At 47.1% G+C, this 18799-nt stretch overlaps 2 protein-coding genes across 6 annotated transcripts in view; one reads left to right on the top strand and one right to left on the bottom strand.

Annotated features, from left to right (window-relative positions):
• The window catches only part of RBMS2 (RNA binding motif single stranded interacting protein 2), a 78838-nt gene extending 73258 nt beyond the window's left edge, over positions 1-5580 (bottom strand). For 2 of the 3 annotated variants that reach the window (XM_060025018.1, XM_060025019.1), the window contains exon 1: positions 5346-5579. The gene's annotated coding sequence lies outside the window, so the exon portion shown is untranslated. Of the gene's footprint in view, positions 1-5345 lie in introns of all 3 variants that reach the window. The other variant, XM_060025022.1, reaches the window with a different exon arrangement.
• A 403-nt stretch (positions 5581-5983) lies between these two features.
• GLS2 (glutaminase 2) lies at positions 5984-18639 on the top strand. 3 transcript variants are annotated; one of them, XM_060025008.1, is made up of 18 exons: positions 5984-6238; positions 10707-10806; positions 11247-11368; positions 11986-12115; positions 12647-12726; positions 12889-12974; positions 13189-13247; positions 14543-14575; positions 14857-14915; positions 15439-15505; positions 15653-15703; positions 15925-16101; positions 16792-16923; positions 17037-17129; positions 17299-17360; positions 17883-17959; positions 18249-18312; positions 18459-18639. In XM_060025008.1, exons 1-18 carry the CDS (start codon positions 6057-6059, stop codon positions 18613-18615), a joined length of 1731 nt encoding a protein of 576 aa, XP_059880991.1. In that variant the 5' UTR covers positions 5984-6056; the 3' UTR covers positions 18616-18639. The 3 variants fall into 3 exon arrangements, with proteins under 3 accessions (XP_059880991.1, XP_059880988.1, XP_059880989.1); XM_060025005.1 differs by having other exon boundaries at positions 5985-6238; positions 12811-12974; XM_060025006.1 differs by lacking the exon at positions 5984-6238 and adding an exon at positions 6245-6475 and having other exon boundaries at positions 12811-12974.
• Positions 18640-18799: the final 160 nt, after the last annotated feature.

The following is an 18799-nucleotide window of genomic DNA, read 5'->3' as shown; positions in this document are numbered from 1 at the left end:
GCCTCACTTCAGCATCACTGCCTTAACCATGGCTTCCCCTCCCTCCCTTGGGTGGGAAGGGGTTCCTATCCCCCTCTCTGTTTTCCCTGGAGGCAGATGTCACAAAGCATTTGTAAGTTGCTTCAGGTGCAAGAACACTGCCCACTCAGGACTTACCCCCATTATCCTTTTCAGACTGGCCACACACTAGGGCAGTGTGAGGAGCTAGCCGGGACCAGGTGGTGGAGCAGCAGCTTGGCGTTCTGAGCGCCTAGCATCCTTCTCTAGCATTGTGATGCCACCTCCCCTCCTTGTCCCAAGGTTGTGAGGCTTTGTCTTTCCCTTTGGTGTCACATGAGTAGAACAGGGTCCCCAAAGCCCATGTGATCATTTCCCAGGCATCATTCCCTGGTGCCTGTGGGATCCTGCTTCATGCAGGTAGGGGAAGAGGGCTCCAGGGCTGGCCAGGAGCGACACCTCCTGAAGGAAAGTGGGAGCTTCTGATTCTAAGGCCCTGGCCTAGGCCTCTATCCTAATATTGCAGGAGGGACCTCTCTCCCAAGCCCCATCCTAAGGATTAGCCCTTGGGCCAAATCTGCCATGGGGTCCAGCTATGCTTTTCTGACTAAATAAGCAATAAGAGGCTCTAAGCTGATCCAGTTCCGAGGCCCCTTTCTGCCCTGCTTTGGGTCTCCTTGCCTCCAGGTGAAGGAAGAGCTGGTGCCACCCGCTTTCCTATCAGACTTGTCCAAGTGTTCCAAGGGACTCATGACCAGAGCCCAGCATGGCTTGGTGGGAGTGTCCCCGCTGCTTCTGCATGAAGCCTGGCTCCATAGGCCTCGTTCTCGCCAGAACCCTGCCCTGCCCCCACGCAGTTCCTCACCAGAAATGCCACACCCCCACTCACCCTCTCCTCCCTTCCCTGGAGAGGCAGCTCAGCCAAATAGGTCTAAGCAGGGTCCATCAGTGTGGACCAGAGCCAGCCTGAAGTCATTATGCACCTTCTGGTCTCCAGTTTCACAGTGTGTTAGGGGCAAGAGATGACTGCAAGACATGCTCCTTAGAGGAATCAGGCCAGACTCAGTTTTGGAGGAAGGCAAGATTGAGAGAGAGCCAGTTCACCCCAGGATCTCTTCCGGGGTTTCCTACCAGCCCTTCCTGTTTGAGGCTGGTCTTCGGGAAGCAATAGGCCACCAGGCCTGGTCGACCCCAGTTCACACCGTGCCAGGAATCTGCCCACCTGCCAGGTTCAGTTCTTTAAGGTGCCTCTTCAGGGACACAGTGTGTCTCTCTGATTGGGCTTCTAAATCAAAAGCCTGATGTTCGTGTCCCTCTCATAGGGGGAGCTTTGGACACAGGACCAATTTGGAAAGGGTCAGAGTTTCCACTCTGCACATTGTAGAGGGGACACTGTAGGTCCATGGGTCCCTTACTATAGTGAGGTTGAGTAAATTTGCCTTCAGTTAACCTGGGACCTTCTGTTTAATTCCCTCCTGCCTCCCAAAGATTTTGACCATTTTACAAATTCACCTGTTAACAGTGGCGCAGAAACTTCTCTGTGCTAAAAGCATGGGAAGTCTAAAGGCAGTCATTCCCTGGGAAATGGATCCCGTCCTGTTTTGCTACCCCTACCCTGTTCATGAGGCCTCATTCAATAAGGCAACCCCCCCATAAGGCTGTCCTGTATCCCATGTCCCAGAAAGGTCAAGTGTCTGTGGAAAGTAAGCCTGTTTTCCCCTTCAGGTCTTCAGTCGGTTACTTGCCACTACTGCCCCTCAGTCGCCTTTTTTGTAAAATGGGGTTTTAGTTTTGTCCTTTTATTTTAATACTGGTAAATACTTGCATTCAAGCAGGGAAGGGAAGGCAGGGGTCTGGCCCCCTGCACCATTCCTGTACTGCTGTGGGGTTTGCCCCTGGAGCAGACCCTCCTCTTTGCGCCCCGTGAGCTTCTTTGCTTGTAGTATCTCAGATTTTACATGTTCCATGTCGTGCCACGTAACCCCCTTCAAGATACCGTTTGGAGGGTGGGGGAGATCTGCTTCCCAACGTGACTGGGCTGTGGGGTTCTGACTACCTTGCTCACAGGTTCATGGTTTGATAAACTTGTTGTATTCAAAAACTTGAGGGGCTTCCCTGGTGGCGCAGTGGTTAAGCATCCGCCTGCCAATGCAGGGGCACGGGTTTGAGCCCTGGCCCAGGGAAGATCCCACATGCCGCGGAGCAACTAAGCCCGTGCACCACAACTACTGAGCTTGCGCTCAAGAGCTCGTGGGCCACAACTACTGAGCCCGCGGGCCACAACTACTGAAGCCCGCACGCCTAGAGCTCGTGCTCTGCAACAAGAGAAGTCACTGCAGTGAGAAGCCCGCGCACAGCAACAAAGACCCAACGCAGCCAAAACTAAAAATAAATAATAAATAAAAATTTAAAAAAAACCAACACTTGAAATGTAGGACGCCATTAAGTGTCTGTTTATATTTTTGGAATATTTGTACTACTTACAATTAACGAATAAAAGTGGGTTTAGGGCTTCCCTGGTGGCGCAGTGGTTAAGAATCCGCCTGCCAATGCAGGGGACACGGGTTCGAGCTCTAGTCCGGGAGGATCCCACATGCTGCGGAGCAACTAAGCCTGTGCGCCACAACTACTGAAGCCCGCACGCCTAGAGCTCGTGCTCCGCAACAAGAGAAGCCACCGCAATGAGAAGCCTGAGCACCACAACAAAGAGTAGCCCCCACCCACCGCAGCTAGAGAAAGCCCGCGTGCAGCAACGAAGACCCAATGCTGCCAAAAATAAATAAATAAAATAAATTTTTTTTAAAAAGTGGGTTTAAAAAACCCATCCATGAATGGGAAAAAGAAAAAGAGTTGGCTCCAATCCCCCAACCTCCCTTGATGCCCCTCCCCCTTTATCTTAGCTACCCTTCACCCCGAGCCTAGTTAGATGCCCCTTCTTTCTACTTCCTTTTTCATATCTCTTCACCTCAGCATTTTTCATTAGGAATTTTAAACACTGGCTTTCTCATTTCTTCCAATAATCAGAAACTGGTTTTTTGTTTTTAATTTCTGTATTTCCTAGCACTGGGCCTGGCACACTATAGGCCAATGAATAAATATTCATTGAATGAACTGAAGATGATTATGTCAGAGCTCCCAGTACTTATATTTTACCCAGTAAAAGACAAGATTATCTTTTACAAATGGAGAAACTAAGGCAGGAAGGAATGTGCACCAAGAGTAACTTCTGCAGAACAAACGCTAATGAAAAAAATAACTTATGTGAAATAATCTTTCACTCTGACTAATTAAGATTCTAACTACGATCTAAAGAGTAGAACAAATGACAGTCTGTAAATCATAACAAACATACATCCTCCAAACATAAGCATCAAGTTTCCAATTTTGTACCACAGAGGATATAGCTTTTCTGATTTAAAAATTCAAAATCCTTCCCCATACACCACAAAACTCTAGCACAACAAGGGACTGGCCTAAAAACCTACTATTAGAGATACCTGAAAGCTTATGAAAAGCTTCAGGTTTAGCTGGCCATGTCACAGCTGGCTAGTACTTTTGCAAAGATTTAACTGGATAGGACCTTTTCAAATCAGAAATAAAAAAAAGAACTTAACATTGCCAAACTCTAACCACCTGGGATGACAAACTTGTTCTTAAATATCTTATACTTTACACAATGCTGTGGGCCTCCCAAGTCACCGGTTCACCCTCCATCCTCATACAAAAGTAGCAATGTTATAGTGGAAGAAGAATCAGTCCAAAGGTCAAAGTGCTAGATCTCTATGCAAAGAACCTCCCCTTCTACAGGCAGACTTTCTTCACTGCCCAACCAGTTCCTACTATCAGAGAGACCTGGGAAGAAAAAGAGTGAGGAACTTGATACTGATTATAATTAAAGCTAATTCAAAAAAGCAGGGGTAGGAAATAAAAGGAAGCAAACACCTGGGTAATGTTTAGAAATTCCCTAACACATGTTATCTTTCTCGTGACAGCTCAAAAAACTTCAGAGATATAACATTCCTATGAAACAAGGATAAGATTAGCCTACTACATTTGGAAAAGTTAATGCTGGCTCACATTTATACTAAGTATTAAGACCCAGAACTTTCTTAAAGAAGTAATGGGCAAAGCCATTAATAAGGCAGCCAGGGTAAGCTGGAGTCCCTGAATTAGAGTCCTACCTATAGGAGAATGGATAGGGCAGATAAGGAATAACTACAGAAGGGAAAAACAAACAAACAAAAACAAAAGGAAGGTCACTCTACCTGGTTTCAAACTAAATAAACCCTCTGACCTTAACCAAGCCAAAGGAGAACTGCCTTTCCACAGAACACACCAGAGTATCGTTTTGATATTTCTTTTCCCACAGTTACCCTTGATGCTCATTTTAATCCAAAAACAAAAAGAAAAGCAAGTGACATTTTGTGATACAGCCAGCCTCTAGCCAATTCTCAGTACCGTATTATACTGCTTCGACGTAAATGCTTCCTTTAGGAGCAACTGGAATAATTCAGTGGTTAATTTTGGGATGAGCTGCATGATGGAGAGAGTCTTGTAGTCAGAGACTTGGGTCTGATTCCTGACTCTGGTACTTATTAGATGGGTTATCTTATTCAAAAAAGTCTTGGGACTTCCCCGGTCATCCACTGGTTAAGAATCCATCTTGCAGTGCAGAGGACGCTGGTTGGATCCCTGGTGGCGAAACTAAGATCCCACATGCCGGGGGACAACTGAGCCCCTGCGCCACAACTAGAGAGAAGCCCGCGCACTGCAACAAAAGATCCCACATGCTGCAACTAAGACCTGATGCATCCAATAAATAAATAAATATTAAAAAAAGAAAAAGTCTTAATTTCTGAGTCTTAGTTTCCTCATCTTCAAAATGGGACTAGTAATAACTATTCTTTAGGTCTCTGGTAAGAGGGAGAGACACACTATATAAAGTGGTTGACAAACCATAACAGCTATTATTTCCATGAGCTCCTACTAAATACGGATGCTGTGAAGATATAGGTGAATGTTCTCCTAGTTGCAAATGATAAAATTCCCGAATGTGCTTAGTTTTCAAAATTCTTTTTGTACATCTTTTCTGCCTGTGAGGAATACAGAGGCAAGCAATTAAATTAGCTAAAATTTAGGGGACACCTAACGGCTTATAAAATGTTTAAGGGCTCAGAGTTAAGGACACCTAAGTCTTAAACAGACACCAAATAATTGGCAGAGGTAAAACGAGAACCCAGGCACCCTAGCAGCCCAGGATGACCTTTCCCCCGCCTCATGATCTCACTGAAGTTCCTGGGCGCTGTTTCTGGTCGGGGTAATTTCCTGCCACATGACTCCTCACTCACCAACACCGCGTGCTGGAAACAAGGCATTCGTTGGGCCTCCACGCCGCGCTACAAGGCCGGATACTGAAGGCCGGTTTTGGACTTCGAATATCGGAGGTCACTAAGAGGCCTCTTGAGCAGGGCTCACTCTTATCCGAGTGTAGAGAGGTACCGCTTTCCCCTCTTTCCGAGAATTCCATCGTTCTGACGCCGCCGCGTCCTCCGCCTTCACAACTGCCCCACCTCAGCTTTCCCGCCCTCGGCGCTTGCACGCACGGCGGGCCGCAGCGAGCCGGAACGCGGAGGAATCCGCCGGATTTTTGTGGACGGCCCACCGCCTTGCTTTCATTGGGTAGCCTCGTTTTATCTCCGCCCCCAAGTTTTTTACTTTCTCATGATTGGGCCTGGGCATTGTCCATCCCAACTCTCAGGCACCGCCCACTTCTCACCAGCCACTAGACACCCTGCGCTCTGTGTTCCCTATCGCGTGCACTCCACATCGACGCCTTGTCTAGGCGAGGATTGGGTGCACCTGGCAGTGTACCGAGCCTTGTAGGGACCGGCCCCTCCTCCTGCTCCAACCCCACCTACCGGGTCTCACCTCTCCACCCCGCAGGTCCGGCATTCCGTTGCTTAGCTCGCCCCACGTGGTCCGCGTTTCCTCCGCCCCTCCCTCCGACCACCGCTCAGAAGCCCTGGGAGCTCTGGCCGAGCGGGCGGCGCGCTGGGGGGATGCGCTCCATCAAGGCTCTGCAGAATGCGCTGAGCGGGGCCGGCAGTTACTGCCGGCGGGGAGGCTGGGGTCACCTGAGCCGGAGCCCCCTCCTTGGCGGGGGCGTCTGGCACCACCTCAGTGAGGCCGCGGCGCAGGGCAGGGAGACGCCACACAGCCACCAGCCGCAGCATCAGGATCAGTAAGGCTCGCGGGACAGGGGCAGAGGACAGGCACTCTCACTGTCGTTCCCACTAGCTTCCGAGTCCCCTTCCTCAAGGAGCGCTTCGCATCTCCCTTCTCCTCTCCTCGCTTACTGGCCTGCGATGCCTTTTCCTTTAGATTTGGGGCTTTGGGTCCGCCGCGCTCGGGCGGTAACGTGCCGTCCGCCCGGCAAGGCGTTTGGGCAGGTCGGTCCTCGGGATGGTGCCTGTCCAAGGTGCGTACTTAATTGGGAGCGCAGGTGGGTGCGGAGTGTTGCTTGGTGCGCGTGTCTGAGTGCAGGGCTGTGTGCGCACCGCCCATCCTCATCCTCCTTCTCTCCCCTGTCCTCGTGTGTATATTAGGGGATGCGTGGGTATAGAACAGCCTGCCTAGAGTCCCAGTGTTCTTGGGTCTGTGTGTGGTCGATCTGTGTTTCGGCGTGTGTGATGCTCGTGTGTTACTGGTGCGCAGATACTTGCGTATGTGTTGGGTGTGTACGTTATCAGGGCTCCGTAATCTGTAGAATAAGGGTGGTTCTCCGATTGGTTTTTGAAGGAGGAAAATCTTTATAATGGGGGGGGGGAGAATCATAAGACGCAGATCTCCCAAACCAGAGCCAGTCAGAGCCGTTTTATGTGCTGCTCAGGCGGCTCCCTGATTTAAGGGGTTCTCTTCCCTTGGGTTCTTACTCTGCCCGAGAGGCTGCACCTCTCTCCCCCACCACCCTGGAACACTTGGTGGCTGAGCTTCTTCGAGACGCAGAAACGGAGCTGAGCAGGGAATTTTGTCCTCTCCAGAAGCCAACATAGACACTATCCAAGTAGCCCCTGCTTTTTTATAGCAGGAACAGGAAATGGACCATCTCCCTTGTCATTGATATCTACTGATGACATTCAGAAAGACATGCACACCATAATTAAAGTAGCCAGACTGCTCTGTCCTCTACCTCATCACCACTGGAGTCCCTGTCCTGGATAGGTAACATCCAATAAGGTATTATCTATTTATTATTAATGAGAATTATTATTATGCTGTACTTTTCCATCAGCCTCTTCTCAAGGAGACACAAAATGTTTAAATTTTAAAGAATAAACCCTCTCTCTCCTGGTCTACTCTCCATCCTGACTTTTCCCAAATAATCACCTTGGGAGAAATGGTGGTGAGTTAGAGAAAAGGCTTAACCTCCCTCACCCTCACACCTTCTGTGGGATGGGGAGCAAGAAGCATCCCTGGTTCCTCCACACACACCCTTCCTTACCCTGTAGTGTCAGGTGATGGAAGTGGTTTGTTTTGTTGTTGCTGTTTTAATTGGCCTATAGTTGATTTACAATTGGAATTGTTTTTAGGAACCTTAATCCTCTCGCCTATTGCTGCCTGTGCTCCCAGGGACTTCTTGGTAAAGGCCTTGGACCAATGCTCCTTTGGGCAGGAGTTGAGGGCATGGAGGGGGATGGGTTCTGGGAGTGTGACACCATGAGGGGAAGTGTTCTTGGTGGATAAGGAGGGCAGCAAAGAGAAAATGCCCTGTTATTTAGGTTACTGTTTTGTTTCTTTAATATTTAACTTTATTTCTAATTATTAAAGAACCAGGTAAATAGAGTATCAAGAAGAAAATCAAGATCCCAATATTAGAGGGAACCATATATCCATATTTAATATCTATCCATGATTTAAACCCATATATATACTCTATATGTATATATAAAATTGAACAAAAATAGGATCATAGTATTCTTATTCTTTGGTAGCCTATATTTCCCATTTATGAACAGCTGTTAATATGATTTAATGTGGGCATGCATGATGTCATCTTAATGGCTGCCATTTTGCCATTTTAAGATTCCATTGTATGAGGTATCAGTTTATTTAACCAGTCTTCAATTTGGTTACTCCATATTCTTATGCACTTGTTCAATTATTTCTTAAATTCCTAGGAAATTTTGCTCCCCAGAGACATGTCACTGATATTTTGTATAACCTTCTAGAGATATTTTATGCATATATCAGCAAATATATGATGATATTATTTCCACTTTTTACAAATGGTATCATACTATACATATTATTCTGCACCTTACCCCACCCCCAACATTATCTTGCAGATCAATCCATATCTTGGTCAAAGGGTATGCAATTTTTTTTTAAATGCTTGTGATACATTCAGCCATGTGGCATTGTTTCCTGTCTTCCTTCATTTTCCAGGCAAGGAGACCTGGCCTCAAAATATTCCTGCGTACTTTCCTTCTTGAGTTATTCCTCAGATAGCTTTTTCCTCCCTTCCTCTGCCACCACATGGATCCTTTCCTCCCTATAGGCACCAGCCTCATTATAACAACTGGATTTCTTCAGAAACAGAAGAACTTCCCCCTCTCCTGGTATTCCTCCTGGCCCAAAACACACACATGCCTAGTCTATGCCAAGTTCCTTGTGAGGCTTTTTATTTTTAAATGCATTGTTTCAATAGATAATATATTCATAATCATATATCAATATATCATATCCATTAGGTAAAATGTACATATTTGTATGATTCAAAATTCAAAATATATAAAAAGATATGTAGTGGGAAGCATCCCTCTTGCTTCTTTTGCCCAGCACCTGCTTCATCTCCCTAGAGGGAGCTAAATCAGTCTTACCGGTTTCTTATATATCCTTCCAGAAATATTTTGTGCCTGAAAAAACATACATATATATGTTCCCTTTTAAGCATAAATAGTACCATATACTATAAACGCTGTTCTACAGCTTTCTTCTTTTAGTTAATATTACATCTTAAAGATCATTCCATATCAATACTTAAAGCACGCCCTCATTTCTTTTTTCTACATTGCATAATATTCCATCATATGAATATACCCTAATTTACCTAACCAGTTCCCTGTTGATGCACATTTAGGTTGTTTCCAGTGTTACTATTACTAACAATGCAATGAATGACTGTGAATATGTTACCTTGTAGGTATGTGAATACACTTATATGGTAAATACCTGGAAGTCAAATTGTTGGATCTAAGGGTTTTGAAGGGTCTAATCTCATAGTTATCATATTTGGAATGAGCTGATAAAATAATTCCTCTAAATCTGTTAACATATTAATAGAAGAAATCTTGAAGATCAAAAATCTTTAGTACCTGTATTTTTAGGTGCTATAATCCAGTGAGAGAGATACTTTAGGGAACAGGGGTATTCCTAGAAATGTAACTTGGTGATTCTTTATTGAAGATCCGTAGTGTGCTAGGGACTTTGCTCAGTTCTAGGAAGACAAAGATGTATAAAACACGAAGACATAACAGTGGAGCAAGGGAGATTGTCTTCTGTCAATAAGATGGTATGTTGTGTCATACCAGCAGCATAAGCAAAATCAAGAAGTTTGGGAAAGGCTTTACAGAGTTAGTAACATTTGATCTGGACCTTGAGGGATAAGCAGGACTGTGCATGTGAAGGAGGAAAAGGTCTTTCCATGCAGAAGTTTCAGTGTAAACAACAAGGGCCAGGAAGCCTGACAGTGCCTAGGCCACCTATTTATTACCTGGCATAACTGGAGTATGGGGGCATAGTGGAGAATAGGAAAGGAATATTGACAGGTTTTAAAGAGCCTTGAATGCCATACCAAGGAATAAGAACTTATTTTGTAGGCACTGGGGAGCTATCAAAGGTTTTTGAGTAGAGAAATGATATTTGAGTTTTAGAAAGATAACTGGCACATTGTGGAAGGTGGGTTGCAAGTCAAGAGAGTGTAGGAGCAGATAGGTAACAGACAACAAGGAGCTACTGAGCATCTACTTTGTGAAAGATGGTTTTTCATGGAATGGCATTTAAATTAAACCTCACATCACCCATGTGAAGCAGATGTTAAACCCTCATTTTAGGGATGAGGAAACAGGTTCAGCTTTATTAAATAACCTGACTTACTATCCATATTAAGATCACAGCTATTAAAGGCAAACTGGTTCTTTCTACCACACCGTGCTAGCACAGGGGAAGAGAAGAAAAGAGGGTGGATTTGAGAGACATTATGGAGGTAGATTCATCCAATGTTGGTTATGAATGTAAGGTATGGGAATTATCCAAATGATTCCACATTTCCGGCTTGCCCCCGCCCCCGGGTAAGTGGTAACACTATTAATCCAAATGGGAACCACAAGAGGAGGAGCAGAGGGAGGGAGGCAAGATGATCTCAGGCTTGGACAGTTGAGTCTGCAGTGCCTATGGGATATCTAGAAATGGAAGTATTTAGAAGGCAACTAGAAATAAATGTCTGAAGTTTAGGAACAAAAGAAAGAGAATAGGATTTAAGACTTCTCAGGACGGATGTGAAGGTTGGAATTATAGGGGTAGATCAGATGGTTCAGGGAGAAGGTGTAGACTGAGGACACCTACCTGCTGCTAAGCCCTTGTTCTAGGAGGAGGAGCAGGGAGGAGTTCTCAGGTTCCTGTCCTCCTCCCCTGTGTTTGCCCCCAAACAGTGATTCGTCAGAGAGTGGCATGCTGTCCCGTCTGGGTGATCTGCTCTTCTACACTATTGCTGAGGGACAGGAACGAATCCCTATCCACAAGTTCACTACTGTAAGTTCCTCTCTACCTGCTCAGAACACTGATCCCTTAGGATCTCTGGAAACTGGGGAAAGGAAGGTAGGACAAGTACAGGGCAGCTAATGGGTTGCTTCATGAGGATGAAGAATAGCTGATGATAGCAGATACCTAGGCTGATGAGGCAATCCCATCCCTGCCCTAGGTGGGATGATTCAACCCTCTGACTCAGCCCATCTTTTTGGTTTGCGACTTTGACCCAAGGGGTTCAGAAACCAGCTGCCTTGATGAAAAAGGGCAGGAAACCCCTATTAGCCTTCAAAACTGTTATATTCCATCCTTTCTTGGTCTGCAAACCCATTTCTTCCACCTGTTGTAGTAGTTGGGGTTGAGTTAATTGTTATCCATTGGGAAAAATGATTAGGATTAGATTATTGTCCTTGTAGCTGACCTTACCAGGCTCCTTTCCCCTGAAGGCACTGAAGGCCACTGGACTGCAGACGTCAGATCCCCGGCTCCGGGACTGCATGAGCCAGATGCGCCGCATGGTTCGAGAGACCAGCAGTGGTGGCCTCTTGGACCGAGATCTCTTCCGAAAGTGAGGGCCCCGGAAACAAGGGCAATGCTCTCAAAGCAGTTCTTTGGACACAGACTTTGACAGCAGGAAGGGATACTGGGGATTGGATAATTCAACCCCTCAACTTTATTACTTATTTATTACACAAGTAACACATATATATGCCTATACGTATTGTAAAAGTTCAAGCAACAGAGAAATACATGTTCTCCTTTCCCTCTCTCCCCATCCCTGTCCCTTTTCCCAGAAGTAAACGTTGTTAACAGATTAGTAGATATCTTCTAGATAATGTCCTAAGCATTTACATATATATATAGGAATATATGTAAACATACTTGTATAATTTAAGATTTAAAATATAAAGATGACCTACCATACATATTATTCAGGTATTTATTTTTTCTCCTATCCCAAGACACTGTGTCTTGGAATATCTTTACATATCATTACAACCCCTCATTTTAGAGGCATAGAAACTTAAGACCCAGAAAGATCAAGTGATATGCCAAAGGTTACACAGCTGTTGGTCCCAAACCCAATGACCACTCACACTTTCTTCATTCCCAACTTCCATGGCTCCAGAGTGAGTCACAGCTGCATCTCTCCAGCCCCCTAACCCAATCGTGTCTGGGATCCAGGTGTGTGAGCAGGAACATTGTGCTCCTGACCCAGGCATTCCGAAAGAAGTTCGTCATTCCTGATTTTGAGGAGTTCACGAGCCATGTGGACCGCATCTTTGAGGATGCCAAAGAGCTCACTGGAGGCAAAGTGAGGGCCAGGGGACTGAGGGATGGGCAAGGGCTCTGGACCAGATATACCTTGCTTCTCAGAGATTTCCTGGGGCTGGGAATCCAGTGGATGAGTGATGAGAAGCAGAACCTCTAAAAATGGGGACAAGGGCTTTATGTATTTTACCTGTGATTTCTAGAACAGGTGAGGGAATCTGAAGTTTTTATGGAGACAGCTGACATAAGGATTCAATAGAACTTTGAAAGAGACCTACAGGGTAATTAAGCCTAAGAGCAGAAAAGGGAAGCTGACCCCAGAATTCTCTTTATACCTTCTATGGGCTTTACTGCCATCTCTATAGGAGTGGGGCTGCAGAAATACAAGGCCTTCTAGGACTTAAGGCTTGGGTGTCTCTAGGAACAACAGGCAGGAGGGAACCCTGTTTGTCTTGCAGAAGACAGAATTTTAGCTTTTATCTAAAAGATTCTCCTGACCCGAACCTCAGCTCTGTTCCCCCTCTCCACATCCATGTCTTCATCCTGTCTGTTTTCTCTACCCACTCATACCCAGGTGGCGGCCTACATCCCTCAGCTGGCCAAGTCAAATCCAGATCTGTGGGGCGTCTCCCTGTGCACTGTGGACGGTCAGCGGTGAGATGCTGGGTGAGGAAGGGGAGGCAGGGCACACGGGCAGAGCATAGTCCGACCCCTTTCATGGCACCTGCTTGCCTCCAGGCACTCCGTGGGCCACACAAAGATCCCCTTCTGCCTGCAGTCCTGTGTGAAGCCCCTCACCTATGCCATCTCCATAAGCACCCTAGGCACTGACTACGTGCACAAGTTCGTGGGCAAGGAGCCCAGCGGCCTGCGCTACAATAAGCTCTCCCTCAATGAGGAAGGTGAGCACTCCCTGGGCTCAGACCAGACTCACAGATGCCCCCTTCTTACCCTACCCTCCTCCCAAGGGTGTGTGTTTCTCTGCCCTTCCTGATCAGCTCTGTCACTCCATCCTCCCCAGCAAAGAGATCTTTCCCATTTACCCTACAGAGTGGGCAGGCGGTAAAGGTTTTGCTCAGTGGCTGGTAAGACTCTGGGTGGTTTGTATTTCCCCAGGAATCCCCCATAACCCCATGGTCAATGCTGGTGCCATTGTTGTGAGCTCCCTGATCAAGGTCAGTGCCACCCTAGCCTTCTGGAAGGTACTGTTCTCTAAACCCCCTTGTTCCTATATCCCTCGTATCTGCCTGTCTCTCCAGGGAGATTGGTGGGGACTTGATTCCTTTGAGGGTGCCCAGGAGGCAGTGAAGACACAGCAGGGACTCACAAATTATGCTGAGGATGTTAGTAAATGGAACTGTATCCCAGCTCCTACCCATGAGTCTGGAGCCCAGAGCTTCCTGGCTCTGAGGGAAGTGAGCAGGTCCTGACCCCAGCCTAGCACGAAGGACCAAATGCCACACACAGGGGGAGGACAGCTCTGTTAGGTACTGATTGGCCACTTGTGGGTGAGGGACACATGGAAAGAAGGGTGAATGGCCAGAACAGGGCAGCTATTCACGTCACCTGGAGCTGTGAGTTGGCCTTGAGCAAGGGTGTCTGGCCAGCCTGTCAGCTGTAGGTCTCCCAGGGCTTGAGCAAGAACCTGAGAGCAGTGTGGGCAGCAACAATCCAGAGCCAATCACAAACCTTCCTGGGGAAGGTGGTGTTAGGAACCCTCCCCCCAGGGACCCAAGTGTCAGAGTCCCTGTGGTGTTGACACTATAGCTGACGAGTACAGGAAGCAATTGTGGGGTGGGGGGAGGGGGATGGACCAGGCTCAGGCTCTCCCCTTGCTCCGGGATAGCTCTATCTACAGCCCTGTATCTGGGGCCTGCCTCATCCCATTCCCATCTAAACAGGCCCTACTGACTTGACTCTTAGCTAAAATCTTTAGCTTTATTTCAGTTATCAATATAATTGATATAATTGAATATTATAATGTATGCAACACACACCGTCCTCCCATTCCCATCACTCACTCCAGTCTTGGAAATGGCCATGGGAGTCAGGGGTAGGATAGAGGAAGCCTCCAGCCTGAGGTGTAAGGAATGAGGATGGGGACCAGGAATAGGGGTGGGGCTTGGGAACAGGATTGGAATCAGGAAAATGAAAGTGGGAGTCAGGGATGATGGTTGGCATTGAGAATGGAAATGAGAGTGAGACTCAGGGATGGGTGAGACTCATAGCTGGGGTGAGCTTATCTGTACTCATTACCTGATAATAAAATCTAAATGATTTGTTTTTTAAGATCACTAGGTATGCATGGATATAAAAAAGTCTCAGTTGTTAAAAAAAAAAAAAATTGTAAAATGCAACACACACCCAGTAGCAAAACCGGTCTAACACTTTATCTCCACTACATCCTTCTGACCCTCCCTGTCATCCTCCTAGGCTTAGAATACTGATATCTCTTTTTGTCTCCTTGCAGATGGACTGTAACAAAGCAGAGAAGTTTGATTTTGTAAGTTCCCTCACTGCGCAGCCCCTGGCTGCTTTTCTCCATGGCATGTTGTCCATTCCAGCTGCCCCAGTGCCTGGCTCTAACCCCACTTTGATGGTGTACCAGCCCATACTAGAAGCCTTATTTCCAGAGGTGTAGGAATCTGCTGGCGTGAGGGAAGAAAGCCTCCTGAAGTCCCTGCTGGGATAAGGACTGAGGAGTGCAGAAGGGTTAATCAGCCTATGTGTTTACTAGGGGTCCTTACGCATGGGGTGCCTCCCATGCCCCTTTTTCTCTTCCAGGTCTTGCAGTATCTGAATAAAATGGCTGGGAATGAATACATGGGTTTCAGCAATGCCACGTAAGGCCCTGTTCACAGGATTGGCTGAATGTGTGTGGGGATGTGTGTTTGAGTGTGTATGTGGGGGGCGGGGAATGGAGGAGGAGGATAGAATCTTAGGAAGAAGAAATCCCAGGGGAACCTTGGCCTTTCAGCTTCCTCTGAGCCCCTTCATGGACATTTGTTTGCTTTGTAAAAGGATCTGTTCCATTTCTATTTGGTACTTAATGAGAAAGACAGTGTGAGAGTTTGCACCTGGGCCCTCTCTTGCAAAGTCTCTCAAAGCCAAAAACCTCATTTTCCTAGACTAAATGACTAGATCATTTTGGGTTTGGTTTTGTTTTTCACACTTTACAATAAAGCTGGACCCAGTGCTTTCTCAGGTTCAGAAGTTTTCTCCAGTGTAAGTGTGAGAATTAATAAAGGGGCTGATTTAGTTTGACATGTGTGATCTAGTTCTGTCTCTCTCAGGGAAGGTATTTTTCCCCCTTCTTCTCACACCCATCCCTCAAATGTCAAGTACTAAATTGGGTGTTTGCTTCAGATTCCAGTCAGAGAAGGAAACAGGGGATCGGAATTATGCCATCGGCTATTATCTAAAGGAAAAGAAGGTAACTGGGAGAGGCCGGTACAAAGTCCCTGGGAATTCTGTGGCTGGTGGAAGGGCGATGGGGGCTGGGGACTTCGGCTGAGGTCCTGGCAGTGTGACAGGGGCTGCTGATGGCCTGAGAAACGCTCTCCCCTCTTCTTCCTTGCAGTGCTTTCCTAAAGGGGTGGACATGATGGCTGCCCTGGATCTCTACTTCCAGGTAAGCAGATGCCGCCATTCAGCCCAGCGCCAAGGGAATGGGACACACTGCCTTCCTTGCTCTGACCCACAAGAGGGATACTCATCTCCAGTGGTTCTGGCATCCTTCAGAAACACCAGGGGAACTTACTGAAGGATCAGGATGTCAAGAACATTGCTCTACACCTCAGAGCACAGCATTCAGGTCCACACCGGACCCTCACCTCTGCCTCGTCTCCACAGCTGTGCTCCGTGGAGGTGACCTGTGAATCAGGCAGTGTCATGGCAGCCACCCTGGCCAATGGCGGGATCTGCCCCATCACAGGCGAGAGCGTGCTGAGCGCTGAAGCAGTGCGCAACACCCTCAGCCTCATGCACTCCTGCGGCATGTATGACCTCTCGGGCCAGTTTGCTTTCCATGTGAGTGCTTCTGCCATCCATTTGCCATGAGCCCAGAGCCAAGAAAAGGGGACACCGAGTCTCTGAAGGTGGAGAGGTGGACACCTGTTCCTGCCTCTGACTCACTAACTTCCAGCCGGGCAATTAGGCCAAGAATCCTTAGGGGAGTTTGTCAAACACAGTAAGTCCCTCAAACACATAAACACATGACAGTGCAACTTCAGAACCACTCCTCTGCCGCCCCTCACATGGCTGGTGATTCTCTTCCAGGTCTCATACAGGATGTCACTTCCAAAGAGAGGCTTTTCTGACCACCCTCTCTCCACTGGGCTCTCCCTCCCACATCATTCTCTATCACAGCACCCTCCTTTTTTCCTAACATGTTATCATAAGTTGTGATTATTTTTGTCTATTTGTTTGTTTACCTATTTATTGTCTCTGTCCTACCACCAGAATGTAAGTTAACTGAGAGACCTTGTCCTAGTCCTAGCACATCATCAGGCACAGAGTAGATACTCAGTAAATATTTCCTTACTGAAGCCATAAATTTAAGAGGGGGCAGGGGAGGACAGGAGTAAGAAAAGCTAATTAACAAGCCAATAGGTTGAGATGGCTGTGGCCTTGCCCATGAAGTCATTTGGGATAGACTAACTTGTTAACACAGACTTGGGGCACCTCTTGCTCATCCACAGTTCCAACTTTGTCCCCAAGGTGGGCCTGCCAGCCAAATCAGCTGTGTCAGGAGCCATCCTCCTGGTGGTGCCCAATATCATGGGAATGATGTGTCTATCACCTCCCCTGGACAAGCTGGGGAACAGCTATAGGGGTGTCAGCTTCTGCCAAGTAAGTCACTTTGCATATAGTACTTAATATTTTTGAATGAGAAAATAAAGCAATTTTGAGCTCCTACTAAGTGCAGGGAGGAAGTAAACAATCTTTTTGCCTTACAATCCTAGAAGTTGGTATCTCTCTTCAATTTCCACAACTATGACAACCTGAGGCACTGCGCTCGGAAATTAGACCCACGGCGTGAAGGAGGAGAAGTTCGGGTAAGGAGAAGCCCAGGTGGCTTGTAAGACTATTTCAGAAGACAATATTCCGTAACACTTCAGTAAAACCCTTGGCTAAGCATCCATGGGGGAGGGCGACAGGGTAGAGCTGGGCATGGGTGGGTTCAAAGTCACAGTTAATCTCAGGTGGGTATGATTTGTTTTCCAGAACAAAACTGTGGTGAACCTGTTATTTGCTGCCTATAGTGGAGATGTCTCAGCTCTTCGAAGGTACTTCTACTCTGACCAAATAAACACAATAAAATACTCCTGGTCAGAGATCTCATTAGCCGTCAACATAGCAATATAGTTAAGTGCTTCAGCCTTAGAGTCAGACTGAATGGTCAGAGACTACATTTAAATGAGTTTTTTTAAAAAAGTACAGTGACTGCCATGTGATAAGAACTTAATTAATGGTAGCCACCGTTATGATTAACCTGGGTGTTAAAAGCAGAGTCCTAGGAGGCTGGTAAGGACCCTGCCTCAAATGGATTACCAACATCAACAAATATGTACTGGGCACCTACTACAGGTAGGCAGTGATGTTTCTGGAACCATCACACTCCCATCTCTCTGACGTAGGAGTAACAGTCTCATCTGGATAGAGAACACAGACTGTACACGGTCTACAGATCTTGGTATAAGCTCTGTTTTGCTTTTTCTGGAACTCATCCAGTCTGACCCCACTTCAGAAAGGATACCAGTGATTCTAGGCTGATCTGGGTAACTCCAGCTACTTTCCACTCCTCTCAGGTTTGCCTTGTCAGCCATGGACATGGAACAGAAAGACTATGACTCTCGCACAGCCCTGCATGTTGCTGCAGCTGAAGGTATCTGAAGGTTAAATAAGAGAGGAAGCAGATCCTAAGACCTTTCTTTTCTACCAAGAGTACCCCCCATTGTATGTGCCCTCAAGGTTACAAGGGCAGCAACTAGTTTTGTCCAGCTGTGCTTCAGTTTGCAGGCTCTTATTGGGTGCTGCAGGGAGCGAAAATGGGAAGAGGCCTTTCCCCCCTCCCCTTTTAGTTCAGACTCCAGCTGCCAAGGGTCTGTACTAATGTTAACACCAAAAGGGTCAGGATCTATACCCTCTCATTTTCCTTCTGCCTGTATTCCTAGGACACACTGAAGTTGTTAAATTCCTTATTGAGGCTTGCAAAGTGAATCCTTTTGTCAAGGACAGGTGAGTAGGATTAAGCTGAAAGTGGGGGGAAGGGAGGTGGGCAGCAGCTTCTCCACCACGGCCCTCCAGCCACCACAGTTATGTATATAACCAGGGCACTCTTGATGTCTTCTTTGCCTGATCATGGTCTTTGTTCCTCCTCTCAGGTGGGGCAACATCCCCCTGGATGATGCTGTGCAGTTCAACCACCTGGAGGTGGTTAAACTGCTCCAAGATTACCAGGACTCATACACACCATCTGAGACTCAGGCTGAAGCAACAGCTGAGGCCCTGTCCAAAGAGAACTTAGAGAGCATGGTGTGAGCATGGGGCATGCACAGTCCCTGCATAAGAGAAGCACGAGCTGGCCACACACTTAACATATAACCACCAAACATGCTACAGAGGGCCGCACTGCTTCAGTGGTGGTGGTGGGGGGGGGGGCAGGGGGGGCAGTGCTTTCAGTGAGAGTCAAAATACCCCATTCCCTTGGCAGACAGAGTATAGA

Source organism: Delphinus delphis, chromosome 11 (assembly GCF_949987515.2).
Source record: "Delphinus delphis chromosome 11, mDelDel1.2, whole genome shotgun sequence".
NCBI lineage: Eukaryota > Metazoa > Chordata > Mammalia > Artiodactyla > Delphinidae > Delphinus > Delphinus delphis.
This window is presented reverse-complemented; position numbering and strand designations above follow the sequence as displayed.

What these genes read in the sequence shown, in the direction of transcription:
- GLS2 (XM_060025005.1), top strand. Translation starts at nt 6,057, where the DNA reads ATGCGCTCCATCAAGGCTCTGCAGAATGCGCTGAGCGGGGCCGGCAGT. An exon ending in CTATCCACAAGTTCACTACT is followed by an intron (nt 10,807 to 11,246) that starts GTAAGTTCCTCT and finishes TTTCCCCTGAAG; the next exon opens with GCACTGAAGGCCACTGGACT. An exon ending in TGCACTGTGGACGGTCAGCG is followed by an intron (nt 12,727 to 12,810) that starts GTGAGATGCTGG and finishes GCTTGCCTCCAG; the next exon opens with GCACTCCGTGGGCCACACAA.